This window comes from Taudactylus pleione, unplaced genomic scaffold (assembly GCF_031769625.1).
Source record: "Taudactylus pleione unplaced genomic scaffold, aTauple2 ptg000222l, whole genome shotgun sequence".
NCBI classification, from domain to species: domain Eukaryota; kingdom Metazoa; phylum Chordata; class Amphibia; order Anura; family Myobatrachidae; genus Taudactylus; species Taudactylus pleione.
In genome coordinates this window covers 2,821,452-2,836,264 of record NW_028284624.1, presented here as the reverse complement: position 1 = coordinate 2,836,264, position 14,813 = coordinate 2,821,452, and the positions used below count along the sequence as shown (strand labels likewise).

Sequence of the window (14,813 nt, the reverse complement as noted above, 5' to 3'; positions counted from 1 at the left end):
TTCAGAGCCGTTCGCTATTTGCGTTCGTTCGTTGAAAAACAAGGGGTGGCTATTCAAATGATCCGTTCGCACATTGCAGTCTGTTCACACCTCTAAGTCTGAACGATCGAGCAAAACATACGCTCGTTTATTTGTTAAAAACGCCCCCTGGCCGCTCGCACCATATGTCATGTCCGCTATTTATTAGATTAATCGAGTACATCGAACAGGATATGAACTGCTCGCTATTCTTGTGGTTGGTTTTTTCAACCGCTATTTTGCGAGCAGTTCTGAGTTTAAAAAAACCAAGTGACGTGGTCAATGACGCTGCTGTATTAATTATGCACACCCATAAAACGCCCGTTTTGACCTTTAAGCACGCCTGCGTTCTGATCTCCACTCCCCATTTTCAAGCACCTTCCCCTGTTACCACCCACATACGCCTACTCCTGTCACTCAAAATAGCAGGCACTCGCTATATTGCGTACAAACGATTTTCAGCCACACTGACTGGTTCGCGCATGCGTACTAAAAACCATACGCATGTGCAGATGTGCGAACATCGCTCGGAACCAGCGTACTGCCGCTAGCGAGTGGCTCTGAATGAGGGCCATAATCTACTTGATCTGTATTCATTCATTACAGGAAATAATTACACCAAAGTTTGAAATAGCATTAATCGCTTGTATATATATTGTATTATACGCAGTAAAGGCAATGGTGAAATTAGTAATCACTGGGCCCCACAGCAAAACATTTTTAAGCGAATCTGGTGGTGTGTGTCTACTTACAACTGTGATAGGAAGGTGCTAGTTTGCCAAAATGAAAAACATAATTTCAAGCACCCTCACCTATGATTTACTACTCCCTTCTGGGAGATCCCAGAGATAAGGTCCTTGGGCAGGTATGGAGGTCACACATATTCACAGCACTATGCAGGGAGGACAGGGCTATAATGACATTATTTGCCCCAAATCAGTCATACATCCCATCCTGGCCACTTCACCTTGTAATTGGACGAGAACCTGGAGGTCAGCAAGTACTGGCCCAATCCCGCCAACTCTACCAATTAGAAGGAAAACTTTACTACCCCACAATTGCCGCCCTCTCAACACTGTAAGTTATCTGCTTAACTGTAAAATCAACAGCAGTTTTGAATTAATACATGTATAATGTCCATAGACACAGTGGAAACTAATGGCATTTGTGTTGTGGGCTACATTTTCTCCTAGTTTGTAAATAGCCACCTATAAATTCTGCTGTAAATACTTATAATCAGTGAGTGACATTTGCTATTACCACAGTATACCTTATCAACTGGCCTCTGTGTATCATGATCACATAGTGACAGTCTTCCTTTGTAAGACAAGGAAAAGAAATATAACTCCCAAAACTTAGAATCATGTAATGACAGGGGACAGGGTAACGTCATTATAGGAACTAGAGATGTGGGAAGACCCCCGTGTTTTGGTTATAAATCATCATCGTGTTTTGGTTTTAGTTAAACCACTCTCAACTGCTTTCATTTGGATTTGGTTTTGGATTTTTTTAAACATTTATAAAAATGGCTATAATCATGTCACTAGGAACTGTTTTTGTTTCTTTAGTATTATTAACATTATCTACATTCATATCCATTCCTTTCCAGTCAATTTCCATTTTTTAAATCCGAGGTCTATTTGCGAGAAGACCCAAGTTAGGACTCTGTTCTATTTGGAACCCCAAAGTGATTCCGAACTGGAACTATAATCGACTCAGAACCCCTAAGTTCGGGTGTGTTCGGTTTCCAGGGAAACCAAACCGCTCATCTCTAATTGGAATGTGACCTGGTAGAGGAGAAAATATAACTCCCAACATTTCAGATCATGTCATGATGGAGACGTGGTATTGTCATGATGGGAATGTGACTGCATCTCAGGGGCATGCCTAGCACTCATGAAGCCTGCCCCTTAGCCTTAGGTCTAGCCTTAGCGCCTTCCATCAACACTCATTCATTGTTATGTGTACAATACCAGTAGTCAATGAGACATACCTCTGAAATTTCACCCATGGGACAGATTCCTTTAATCAGGACTTACCTGCCTAAATCGTGAGAGGAGGTATGAAAAAAATTATCTCCCCAAACAAATAATGTAAATGATTTTTCACCCTTATGTAAAAGTAAGCATAGTTTCTCATGTTTATGTTATTCTGTATTTACTTATCTTTACAAATTATTTCACTTATAGCTTATCCTTGAAAGGCATCACTTGAGTGGAGATTGGAGCCCTGTTCGAGTCTTTTATTATTATTATTATTATTATTATTATTATTATTATTATTATTATTGTTATTATTATTGTTATTATTAATAATGTTATAATCATTTTCTTATCTGTTTTATGTAGAATGCTTGAAGATGATCTTAAACTGAGCAGTGATGAGGAAGACAGCGAACAGGTAATCTTACATAAAAATATGTCTAAATATTTAAATAGTATGGTATTCCTTTCAGTCATGTATGTTACAATGTGTTGCCTTATAAACCTATAATCAGTAGTAAAACTCACAGGGCCTGGTTTACAGATAGGAGCATATAAAAAAGACGGAGCAAAAAAAGGAGCAATTTATACTTTAGGAAAACCATGTTACATTGCAGATGCATATTTAAAATGTGCAGAGGGATTTAAAATTGGGAAGGGGCGAGTCCTAGCTTAATTCTTAAGGTGCATACACACACAACAATTTTTTGAACGATTAGCGTTAAACGATATCGTTTAACGATAATCGTTTGAAAAAATCGTTCACTTTCTGAGTCAAACGATGAACGATTGTTGTTCATGCGCGTTCACGTTTGTAGTTTGTAGTTCAGTCAGACTCAACTCAACGATTTTCATTAAGTTAATATGCAAAAAATCGTTTGTAGTTCATAAAAATCGTTCATTACATTTAAATTAGGGATGTGCAGGCTCGGATAGGTTCGAGTTTGCACGTGGAGTTCGGATTTTTCCCTCCAAAAAAACGAAACTCAGAACGAGGCAAAACGTCATCTTACATGGACGAACATCATCATTCCTGGACAAAAGACCAGGAATGATGATGTTCGTCCATGTAAGATGACGTTTTGCCTCGTTCTGAGTTCCGTTTTTTTGGAGGGAAAAATCCGAACTCCACGTGCAAACTCGAACCTATCCGAGCCTGCACATCCCTAATTTAAATGAACATAGTAAATGAACAACTTTAGTAAACGATTTTAGCTCATTTTTTCAAGGGAGAAAATCGTTTACTAAAATCGTTCATTAACTAAATCGTTATGTGTGTGTGCTACAGCTGCATACACACACAATGATTTCAGCCCGGCGCAAAGCCAGGGGGTGCGATCAGTGTGATCGCTCCCCCGCACAGGCATAGGAGACTGCTGTGGCTGCTGCTCAGCAGCCACGAGCAGTCTCCAACTGCAGCTCAGCACACGCTGTGTGCTGGGCTGCTGTAAGGGGGGGGCACCGGACCTGGGCCCCCGCCGGGCCCCTCAGGAAGCCCCGGGCCCTTGTAATCTGTACCCGCCCCCCCCTCTCGGCGCCCCTGTGCGCATGAATGAAAATCGTTCATCGTTTGACTCAGAAAGTGAACGATTTTTACAAACGATTATCGTTAAACTATATCGTTTAACGATAATCGTTCAAAAATCGTTGTGTGTGTCAGTATAAAATTAAAGCTGCCTAGTATTTCCCCTGAATGCAAAAAAAACATAAATGCATTTGCACCCCTTGAATTGCAACATGGTTTGTTCAAGCAGCAAATTGCTCCTTGTTTGTTCCTTTTTTATTTATTTCATTATAACTCAGGCCCATAGTGAGTAATTAGTACTAATACTTTTATTAGTCCTGTGTACATCGTCTGAGTCATTAAACAATGAACTCTTTTAAGGTCACATTAAAAACAGCATTGGAAGATTTAAAATGTAGTTTGATTTACCTGTGAGAACTAGCAAGGACAATATTAATATTTAACCATTATACACATAAAATGTAAACATAGACACAATGGAATTCTTATTTGTTTGTGTTTGGTTTGGTAGCCCCAATACTGTAACTTTAGGGGTTTGTGATGATTGCATCTCTTTCTTAAGCAAATGACACATACATAACAATTCTGAAATTCCTGGTTTCATCACAGTTTTTACCAGGACCGTAACTAGGGTAGTGCGGCCTGTGCCATGGCCCAGGGCACCGCATGGCAGGGGGTGCTGTTTGGGCCTGTCAATTTTCCTGTGTATTATAATTCTCACTTGTAGCTCCCTCTTATTTCATCTCCAGTATCTCCGGGCCTCCCCTATCTCTTCCCTGGCCCTTCCCCATGAGTCTATGACCCTTTTTGGATGTGTTATGTCCCTATTTGAAAAATAGGGGGGCGCCAATGCTCTTTCTGGCACAGGGCACCAAAAAGTCTAGTTACGGCTCTGGTTTTTACATTTCTTATTTCTGATGAATTCAGGTAAACTCTGTAATAAAGGGAGAGATGTAAAGGGAGAGATGTAAAGGGAGAGATGTACCAACCTATCAGGTTCTAACTGCCAATTACACACTCTACTTTAACTTTTTCCAAGGTTTGATACAGTTTCCCCAAATAATCCAATTGTTATGCTATAACTAATCATCTCACAGAACACCATTTGGTTTTTCACAGCAGACTACTGCAATTGCATTGTGCTACATTTTCTTAGGTTGCATTATCACTAGCATTAGTAAATAATTTTACAACATTCTGGTTGCAAGCAATATTTGTGATAGATTTGATTTTGTCTTTGCTAATTAAAACCTTAAGACTAAAGGCGCGATGCAGCGTGCACTGCTGATTGCAGATTCTTAATGTTTGTTAATCTACGCAAGCGCAGGACCCGCTCACACACGCAGTCAGGCAGAAGACGGTCTGCTGCCATTTCTGGTCAGGGAGGGGGCAGCGATGGCATCCGTTTCTCAAAACAGGGGCTTGTAGCCGCCATTGGGTGAGAGTAGAGAGGCCAGTATCTCCGTCAGCTGTCAGAGATTTCCTGCAGCAGCCAGCTTGTTTGACCCCATGGTCACTCAGACAGACTATGGTAGCACAGATGATCTGATGTAGAGTCCAAGGATGTAGCTCAGATCAGTAATGCATGTAGGAGGCATGATGCCTAATGCTGCATTACCAAAATCTCGCTACAACTGCAACTCACAGACTAATACATTTGGGCCTCTGTCTACTTGCACACATTCATAGCAATATAGTGACAATGAACAGAGTTGTAACAAGGATGTGCAAGCAGTTCAGTTACCCAGGGTGCAGCATACTTGTTGACATTCAGGGGGTCATCCAGACCCTTTTCGCGAGCGCAGGACGCTCGCAAGCAGGTCGATGTTGCCCCACTGCGCATGCGCACGACGGAGGGAGCTCCGCCATGCGCATGCGTGAGACCCGGATAGCGACGGGCTCTCCGTCGCTCCGGGTCTCGCACCAAAGGGGGCGTGCTGTCGATGTTGATTGACAGCACGCCCCCTTTGGTGGGCGTGCCAGGGGTGTGGCTGCCAGACGGAGGCGTTCCCATGGGAACGCCTACCGTCTGAAGCCGGCCCCACTGACATCACTAGTGATGTCAGTGGGAGTGATTTTGGCTCTGATAGAGCCAAAATCACTCCAGGGCTTGCGGCAGCGAGACCCTACCACAGGGTCTCCGTCGCAAGCCCAATCGTCGTGATGGTCTTGACCATCGTGACCATCATCATGGACGCTTGCATAAGCTGTGGGTGGTCACCCACAGCTATGCGAGCACCCAGGAGGCCGCTCCATTTTCATGGAGGAGGGCCCTGATTCAGAGCGAGCACTCTGGTCAGAGCGTTCGGCTCTGAATCAGGCCCTCAGCTCCCTCCTTCCGGGAGGGAGTTGAATGCCTGCATACAGTGTTGGGCGAGGCTGGGGAATAGGTCCATTTTGTGGGCGGGGCCAGGGTGGGGCCGCACAATCGCATCATTGTGGCCCCACCCCCTCCTCACAATGCTGAAAATAAAGGCATTGTGAAGCAGGGGGCAGAGCCACGATGACGTGATTCAGTGCGAATCACGTCATCGGGCCCCTCACTGCGGGGGCTTTTAGTAGGTAGTCGGGGGGCAGGCAAAAGCCGGAGGCTTGCCTGCCTTTCCAGGGGGTCGGGAGCGGCACCTAATATTCGGGAGGCTCCCGACCAAATCGGGAGGGTAGGCAAGCCTGGGGTGCAGGGCCCTTGGGGTGGCACTGTCACTACATTATGGCCACTGGAAAGGCACCCTGCAGCCAATACTACTGTTTCATAGTTGCCTAATTTAAAATGAACATTTATTTTGCCAAAAAAAACATTTGCTTTTAATCATTATTTCACTGTTTTAAGAACATGCATATAACAGCCACTTAACACATTTTAGGAACACCAAATATTTGTATTAGGGCCACTAATACACTTTTATATATTTTTCCAATATCAGTTTTGCTTTTTTGGGGGTACAGGCTAATTTCCCCATGTTTACCTATACTTTTCATTGCCAACACCCCAAAATTTTTTGTGCAAATGCCATACCGCGATTGAATTGCATAAAAAACGCAGAGATGCATAGCTGCGATAAGCAAAAATAATCTGCGAAGGGTGCAATAACATAACGCGTGTTAAGTTATCACATTATTGATAAGTCCTTGAGCAAACCTGGGTATTATGTTTACCTCCGTATTTCCAGTCTACTTGGTCCTGAACACAGTGACAGGAGGTCACTGGGAGGATAAAATAGGGTTAACACAGACAAAAATCCAGCCTACTGAATGATAGGCTAAGCAGGTAAACATAGCAGCACATTCATAAAATAAGCATATTATCATACACTTATTTACATAATATCAATTGGAGCAGTGGAAAGGAAAAATAACAATATACAGTAGGGGATAGATCGCGTTTTAGATACATGTCACCATGTCACCATGAGTTAATGTCACATCAGAAGTCTTTGTTCTCTTGTTCTACCATTGCCTTAATTTTAAGGACACGCTAACATTTAATGCCTGTCAGAATTCCCAACATGTTTAAAATAAAAAAAGGTTTAAGCATAAAGCATTGCTTGTGTCTCTGTCACATCGGAAATATTTATGGTTGCACCAAGCATTCCATTAAATATCCTTTCCTTTGCAATTTAATGGGGTTAGTTTGGATTAGAAGAGTACTGTAAGTAAGGGGTTAGATCTGGAATCAATTTCCATTTACAGTGGAGCAGCAGCTATTGATGCCGGACTCACAGCTCAATAAAAGATCTAAAGATATAGACCTCATGTTTTTCTTTCAATATGAGCAGCATAATCAGTCTCAAATGTTTTTGCAAAGACACAAGTATTGACATTTTTTATTTAATAACTGTCTTTTAAGTTTAGAGTTATCAGCAGCTTGCAATGTTCCAATGATTTTATTTTTTCTTTCTCAGAGTCATGCTGACCATCGCAAAGAATATTTATAGGCATGTTCATTATATCAAGTAACAAACTGTTTAGCATTTCATATGGGAATCCCTTCATTATTAAGATGTACACTGCACAGATTTTACACTTTTATGGCAATAATATTGTACACAACAATCATTTATACTCCACTAAAAAAAACACAAAGCTTTCATATTTAAAAATGTAGTTCATTTTTTAGAGATTCACTTTAATAACAGGGGACAGTTTGTTACATGAAAAACCATTTAAGAAATCAATCCTTGCTCCAGCTGCCCAATTAAATTAGTTTTCAACATTTGTGAAGCTTTATTATGTGCACCAATGCAGCTTACTGAATACATCTTTTTATCCTTCTTATTTCCGTTTGGGTTATTCACCAAAGACCCCAAGATATGAGGTATAGGGACCTAATTATGAAGATTTACAGGTTTTGATGATTAATAATGATCTCTTATCGCCGCTATTCCATACTTGGCAACTCTCCTGGAATGTCCGGGAGACTTCTGAATCTTGTGACACTCCTGGACTCCCGGAAGGGAAAATAAGTCTCATGCAAACCCTTCACTGTCGCCCACTTTCAAATTAAGTGAGTTTCCAGGTGACATGATGATGCGGTACCTATTGAAATGCATTATCGTGGATCCTCCAAGGTCCATATCAAGGGTGATGTTGCCAGAGCCATCGCTAATGGTGGGTACACACTACACGATATGCTCCCTGAGCGATATCGTGTAGTGTTGTTCCCGGTAGGCTGTGCTCAATGTCGTTCATGACATTGAGCACAGCCGCTGAACGATATCATTAACGATATCATTCAGCACCGGGCTCTCTCCCCCATTCCCTGACATGCAGCAACCTGACGAGATCGTCAGGTTGGCCTGCATGTCAGCCAGATGAACGATAATGACGAACGACCCGCGGGAACGCCTGTCGTCGTTATTGTTCATCTTTTTGGGGTTAAAAATGGACGATATCGTTATCGTTCAGTCGTCCACTTTATCGCCCAGTGTGTACGCACCTTAAGAGTTCAGTGCTCTTGGCTGGCACAATTACTACCTTTCCCAGCCCAGCAGTGGCTAAGTTCATGCCAGATGCCCTGAGACAAAATAAATGGTGGTGCACTTCCTCCCCATGTAGGCTTGGCTTGCTCCAGACCTACTCCTGTGTTTCTAGCTCCAGCTAGCCCCCAGTGTCTCTCCAGCCATCCCCCACTATCTCTCCAGCCATCCCCCGCATCCCTCCAGTTCCACTTACTTTCTCCTGCATCTTCTGGCTGCGTATTCTTGCTCCTCTACATGTTGTAGCTCATCTAAGTGCTGTGATGCATATCTAAAGGCACTGCCAATAGTTGGTTCAATAAAGTTTTTTTGCTGTTTATTGCGACTTGAAAAAAACAAACATTTTTATTGCACTGCCACTAGCCGCCGATGGTGGTGCCTGAAGAAGAGACAGCGGCTCCATGGACCCTAAAATAGATCCACCTATAACAGCTGGCAGTGGTTATAGATGGATTTATTTGTGTGCCCCTGCTGCCTGGTGCCACCCTGACAGCTGGCTCCATGGGAGTTCTTCCACAGCTCAGTGTTGTGAGGCATAATGCTAACCATTACACCATCCGTACTTCTATGTTGTTTTATGAATAAACTTAAATGAACACAAATAAAATAAAGACCATACATCAGACAATGAATAGTTGATGTTAATTAAAACATACAGTTAAATTATACATTCGTACATCTTTACCATTGGGAAGTGGTCTCCTTAGGTGTCAATAGATTGTAGTGGGTTTTATTTAAAAAGATTTATTTTGGTAGCACTGCAGGTCTATCTAATCTATCATAAAGACATTATTACATTACCATGCTCTTTAAATATATGACACTGTCATGCTAGATTTAAAGAGCATGACAGTGTAATAATGTCTTTATGATAGATCATATATACAGTATATATATATATATATATATATATATATAATTTCAAACAACCGGCACTCCACAGTTAATAGCAACAGCTCCGGTGCCTTTCCCAAAAAATTAACATGCAACCATAGATGGATGGCACTCAAAAGACTTGCAAAGATCAAATAAAGACTATAACACTAGTCTAAAGTTAGACTAGTGTTATAGTCTTTATTTGATCTTTGAAAGCCTTTTGAGTGCCATCCATCTATGGTTGCATATATATATAATATATATATATATATATATGCATGGAGGTGTGGCACTCATAGCTTATTCATCCAATAAATAAATGCTGCGGATAGCAAGTTGATTTGCAGTTGCTATCCACAGCATATATTTATTGGATGAATAAGCTATGAGTGCGGCACCTTCTTGCATGTAGTTTTCCATTTTCTGAGGGCACCGGCTGCAGTTCTTCCCAGAGCTTCCCTGGACTATCTATCTATCTATCTATCTATCTATCTATCTATCTATCCATTAGCACTGGATGTGTATCTATTCTATCTTAACAACGTTAATACACTATCTTAACACTATCTTGCTCTTTACATTTATCATGGCATAGTGATATACTTTGCTCTTTAAATATATCACTCTGTCTTCAAAAGTGACCAGGAATATGGAATGCCATGCCCCAAGCAACCCCCAGCACCTACACACATCCCTTGATCCGTAGGTCTTGCACTTACTAGAATATTATTCTGTTTTTGTGTGACTGTTTCTATCAGCCACTGCCCCCCACTTATAAGCTGCTCTCCCAACTCCCGTCCACTCCAGTGTAACAAATCTCTCATTTACTAATATCCAATTTTGCAGTCGATTGTCAAATCAAATTCGATTTTGGATGATTTTAAGTCTGGATCTTGTGTTCAGTTTATGAAATCCCTTCCAAAATCGAACCTCAAATCCCCATTAAAATCGAATGCAAAATCGACCTCCACTTCCTCATTACTTCCTATTGGGCCAAATGTATCATATGCACATTAAATAACAGGAGAAAAAATTGGAAATACTTGTGCACACTCTATAAAAGTTAAAGGGAGTTGTCAGGTGTGTGATAGTGCAGAGAGTGTTGTATTTCAATTTTTTTGGTTTTTAATAACCCAAAGGTGCATTCTATCATGGATTGGGTGGCAATATGTGCCTCATTATATTTATGCTCAGCAGGAGTTTGCAGAACTGACAATGGAGTCAGAAGCCAGGAGTAACAGCCATAGCTTAAATCACCTGTTGGGGAAAAAAAACTAAATTAGAACAATATAGTAACATGTAGTATTAGCTGCTTAATGAACACATACAGGTAACTTTCCCAACAACCAACCCTCTGGCATTTGGTCCACCTCAAATTTTGCAGAGAGGGATGAATTGCTGAGAATGTAGGCATCATGGCATTAACCAGGATAGCCAGTCACACTTATGAGTTTTAGTTTTGCATCACAGACCATCTGCATATTTATGGAATATGTACAGTATGATGTCTATTGGTATAGACATGTGCAGTGTTGGACTGGGGATTGAAGGGGCCACCAGGGGAATGTAATCATATATGCCCACTATGGTGTGTGGTTAGTCACTGGAAAGGGTGTGGTCAACCACCAGAGAGGAGTGGCCAGTTATTAAAGAAGCATCAAAGTATAGTATATAACCTGGAGTGTTCTAAGCTATAAAAGAGGCACATGGAGGGATTTGTTACCATATAAATGGCATACAGAATATAGGTAATATAGATTTATAGGTAATAAATAGGTTATATAGGTATATGGTTAAAATAAATGTAGGTGACTGTACCAAAGCACCAGACTTAGACACTGAGGACTACTGTCTATAAATTAATACTGGTTAATAATATCATTATTGGTCCATAGAAAATAAATGAAAACTTGATACCAGCACTTAAATAAGCATTAACCAGTCACATAGTACTGTTTGTCTTTTTTTTAGTATGTTTCATGTATATAAGTAAAATCTTTTTTTTTTATTATTTACAATCTGTTTACATTAGTTGAATTGGTTGTCTCTAAGGAGCTGCATGCAAGTTTGCAAATGCGAACCAGCATCATAAAATTTGTGCACATCCAGGCAAAGTGCACATAAGAAATGGGAGATTCAATTAGCAATTGCAATTCATGGGACTCGCATCACGATCATATGACTTTTCTATAAAAGGTGACCTAAGAGAAGTGCATTAAAAAAATGGGAAAATCATCGAGGACACCAGAAAAGCGACAACTGAGATAATAGGACCATATAGAAGGAGATTAGAGGGCCTGATTCAGCATGGATCGCAATTGCAGCTGCGTTATCACACGAAATGAAGCTGCAAAAATATCCCAATGCCTGCTAGAGCTCAGCCAGCATAGAGACACCCACTGCTGCTTTCTCACATCCGAAATACCTCACAGTCCCGCTTATATATCTGTAACATCGAAGGACATTGGCCAGTCACGCACAATTACAGCAGATGTGACTAGTCAGAGAAATTGCAAGTCTCGTCGCAAGCAGTGAGTACTCAAGCTGCGTATGCAATTGCAGTGGCTAATTTATGTATGCCCATGAAACAGCATTTGAACGGACAGATGCATTTCTCTGACCACTTACACCACCCCAAATGCTCACAGCCTGTCACTCACTCTGCGATTAATTCCTCTTTACGTTCATAATCGCATTGCAATCGCCTCACACGCACAGTGCGTCTTATATGCATGAGCAATGGGTAACAATCGCTCGATCTGCGTATGCAGTTGCAAATGCGATCCGTGCTGAATCAAGCCCAGAGGCCATAAGGAAAGTATTGAGGGGTCTTATATGGTGTCAAGTGAAAGATTTATAAATGTTTTTATTAAAGGTGGAAAAATAATTGTGAATGTTTTTCAGATATTTTCACATATATCTCAGTGTCCCTATTTCAAAAACATAGCAGACTGAATGTTTATTTAATCTCCCAAATAATTATCGTACATATTATTATATTTGAAGTATATTTTAATCTTAAAACAAATGACAAAGGGTAGGATAGTTAATAAAAATATGGGTTGGGTACAGGATATCGGCACTCGGGATCCCGGCGGTCAGAATCTCGACGCCGGCATCCCGACAGGGTTAGGATACAGACACCTGCCATTCGGTATCCTAACCCTCCCCCTCTCCGTACCCCTAACCCTCCATCCCCGGTGCATAAGCCTAACCTCCACCCCCCAGTTCCTAAACCTAACCTTTATTATGACTGCATGCCTAAAAATATGTATATCATCTACAGAAAAGCAAAATAGTTTTCTTTCTGTCAATTGTGCACACATATTTGAATGATGTGTGAAAATTAAGTATACGGTTCATGTCTGACTTACTTATTTTTGAGAGCTATATGTGTACGCTTACCTTTCCGCCTGCACCCGGACCGGTGTGACTGTGGAGTTTGCTGTGTTACCTCCCCCGTGGCCTCTGGCAGTCTAGCTGAGGTCAGGTGGGGACAGTACTTGCTGCAGAAACCAGGGCTGCCAGTCTCCATAAAAGGCAGCCAATGGTCCTGTAAGCCCCTGAGGATGGTGGCAGGAGAGGGGGAGGCTTAGGTATACTGGAACAGTGTGCCCAATGCTGCCCTAACTACCCCCATCATTACATACTAGCCCTCCCCCTTACATCTCTACTTACTGCTACCCTATCTACCCCCATAATTACATACCAGCCCACCCCCCTACCCACTACTACCCTCACCATTACATAATAGCCCACTCCCTGGCACTCCCCAGGCCACTACTACCCCCATCATTACATACCAGCCCACCCTCTGGAAGCCCCAACCCTTTGCTGCCCTAACTACCCCCATCAATATGACCACCCCCTTGCACCCTCAACCCATGGCTGCCCTAACTACCCCCATCATTACATACTTTGCCTTCCTCTGACACCTTCAACCCACTGCTGCCCTAACTACCCCCATCATTTACATACCAAACCACCCTCTGCACCCCTACCCACTGCTGCCCTAGCTAGCCTGATCATTACAATCCAGACCATCCTTCTTATTCCAACAAGCTTTCTTCCTCCTCTCTGAGTTCTCGGAGTGATGGACCATGCTCCTCTCTGTCTGTGCATAGAGCAGCCTGCAGCAGCCTTGGCTCTTTCCCCGGCTGATGTTGCTCCTCTGTGTTTGGGCTCCTCCCCCGCAGATGTCATCAATGGAATCAGTGTGTGCTGCAGCTGCTGTCAATCACAGATGGGTTCAGCCCGCCCCTCCCCCACTGATGTCGCCACCGTTGTAATCAGTGTATGCAGCTGATCAACTATAGTGTTCAGCAAGCTGCCCTCCACCCATTATCTCCCCCAGTCCTCCCCCAATCTTCCCACTGCCGCAATCAGCCGGGACAGTCACTGCGGAGCTTAGAAGGGATATGCCTGTGATAAGTTCCTCCCTCGTGATGTCACCACTGATTCCAGAAGAAGAAATCAGTGACATTAGAAGCCCTGCAGTTCATTACATAATATCGCCTGCCATCTGCTGCACATAGCCCGCCCCCGCACTCCTCCCGCCACTGACCTCCCGCCGCAAACCCGCTGATCACTTTCCAACAAGTAAACAAAAATGGCGCCGTTTACATGGGATAAGCCACGCCCTCCCGCAAAAGTGGGCATGGTTATGAATTAACTGGGCCCACCAGGGAATTCCCCAAATCCCCTGCAGACCAGTCCAAGCCTTGACATGTGCAGTATTCCTGGGTGGGCTCAACCCAATGTGTGTGCAATCTATACCTCCCAGAACATTAGGCATACCTGAGAGACTATAGAAAGCTATCTTAAGTACGTACCAGTTTGACTCTTGGCAGGGAAAGCAGATGTAGGTGTTGCAGAGGGAGATCAGTGCCTGCATGACTTGGGTCAGGTGCCTGTTAAAGGTAGGCTGGGAAATACCTAGCACTCTAACTGAAACTGACTGATAGGAGCCAGTAGCAAAAAAATGCAAAGCACACAGCAGCTTGTGCAGTCCTGATACGACATGTGACCGCACAGTGTCTGGCTCAAGTTGAGTCTTGATAAGGTCATACAGCATCATGATGTTGGAACGTGAGAGGCGGAACATCTGTATGACCTCACCAGCAGACAAAGCATTGAAGTTTATCCAACAGTGAAAGAACCTAGGCCTGCATATTTTGTGGGGTACCTCATGAAGCTGCTGATGTTGCTCTGTTTGATGTTCCTGGGTTCTCTCAGTCAGGTGATGATTCGCATACCACTGGTAAGTGCACAGCATAGCATAGCCTTGAGCAGCTATTATTCCTACAGCCAGACTGCCACATGCTTTTGGAAACTTTTAAAAGGCATCACAATCAATTTCCAGCCAATAGAATGGTGTTTAGAAGCTCAAATCAACTGTCTCTCATTCTACTATTCACTTGGGGATTTGAAGTTAAA

The 14,813-nt window shown here is 42.6% G+C and overlaps 1 protein-coding gene across 1 annotated transcript in view; it reads left to right on the top strand.

Moving 5' to 3' along the window:
* AFF2 (ALF transcription elongation factor 2) overlaps nt 1–14,813 on the top strand; it is a 599,847-nt gene that overhangs the window by 430,264 nt on the left and 154,770 nt on the right. Inside the window, exon 8 of the mRNA XM_088478852.1 lies at nt 2,367–2,418. Within this exon, the coding sequence (XP_088334978.1) occupies nt 2,367–2,418 (52 nt within the window). The remainder of the gene's footprint in view (nt 1–2,366; nt 2,419–14,813) is intronic.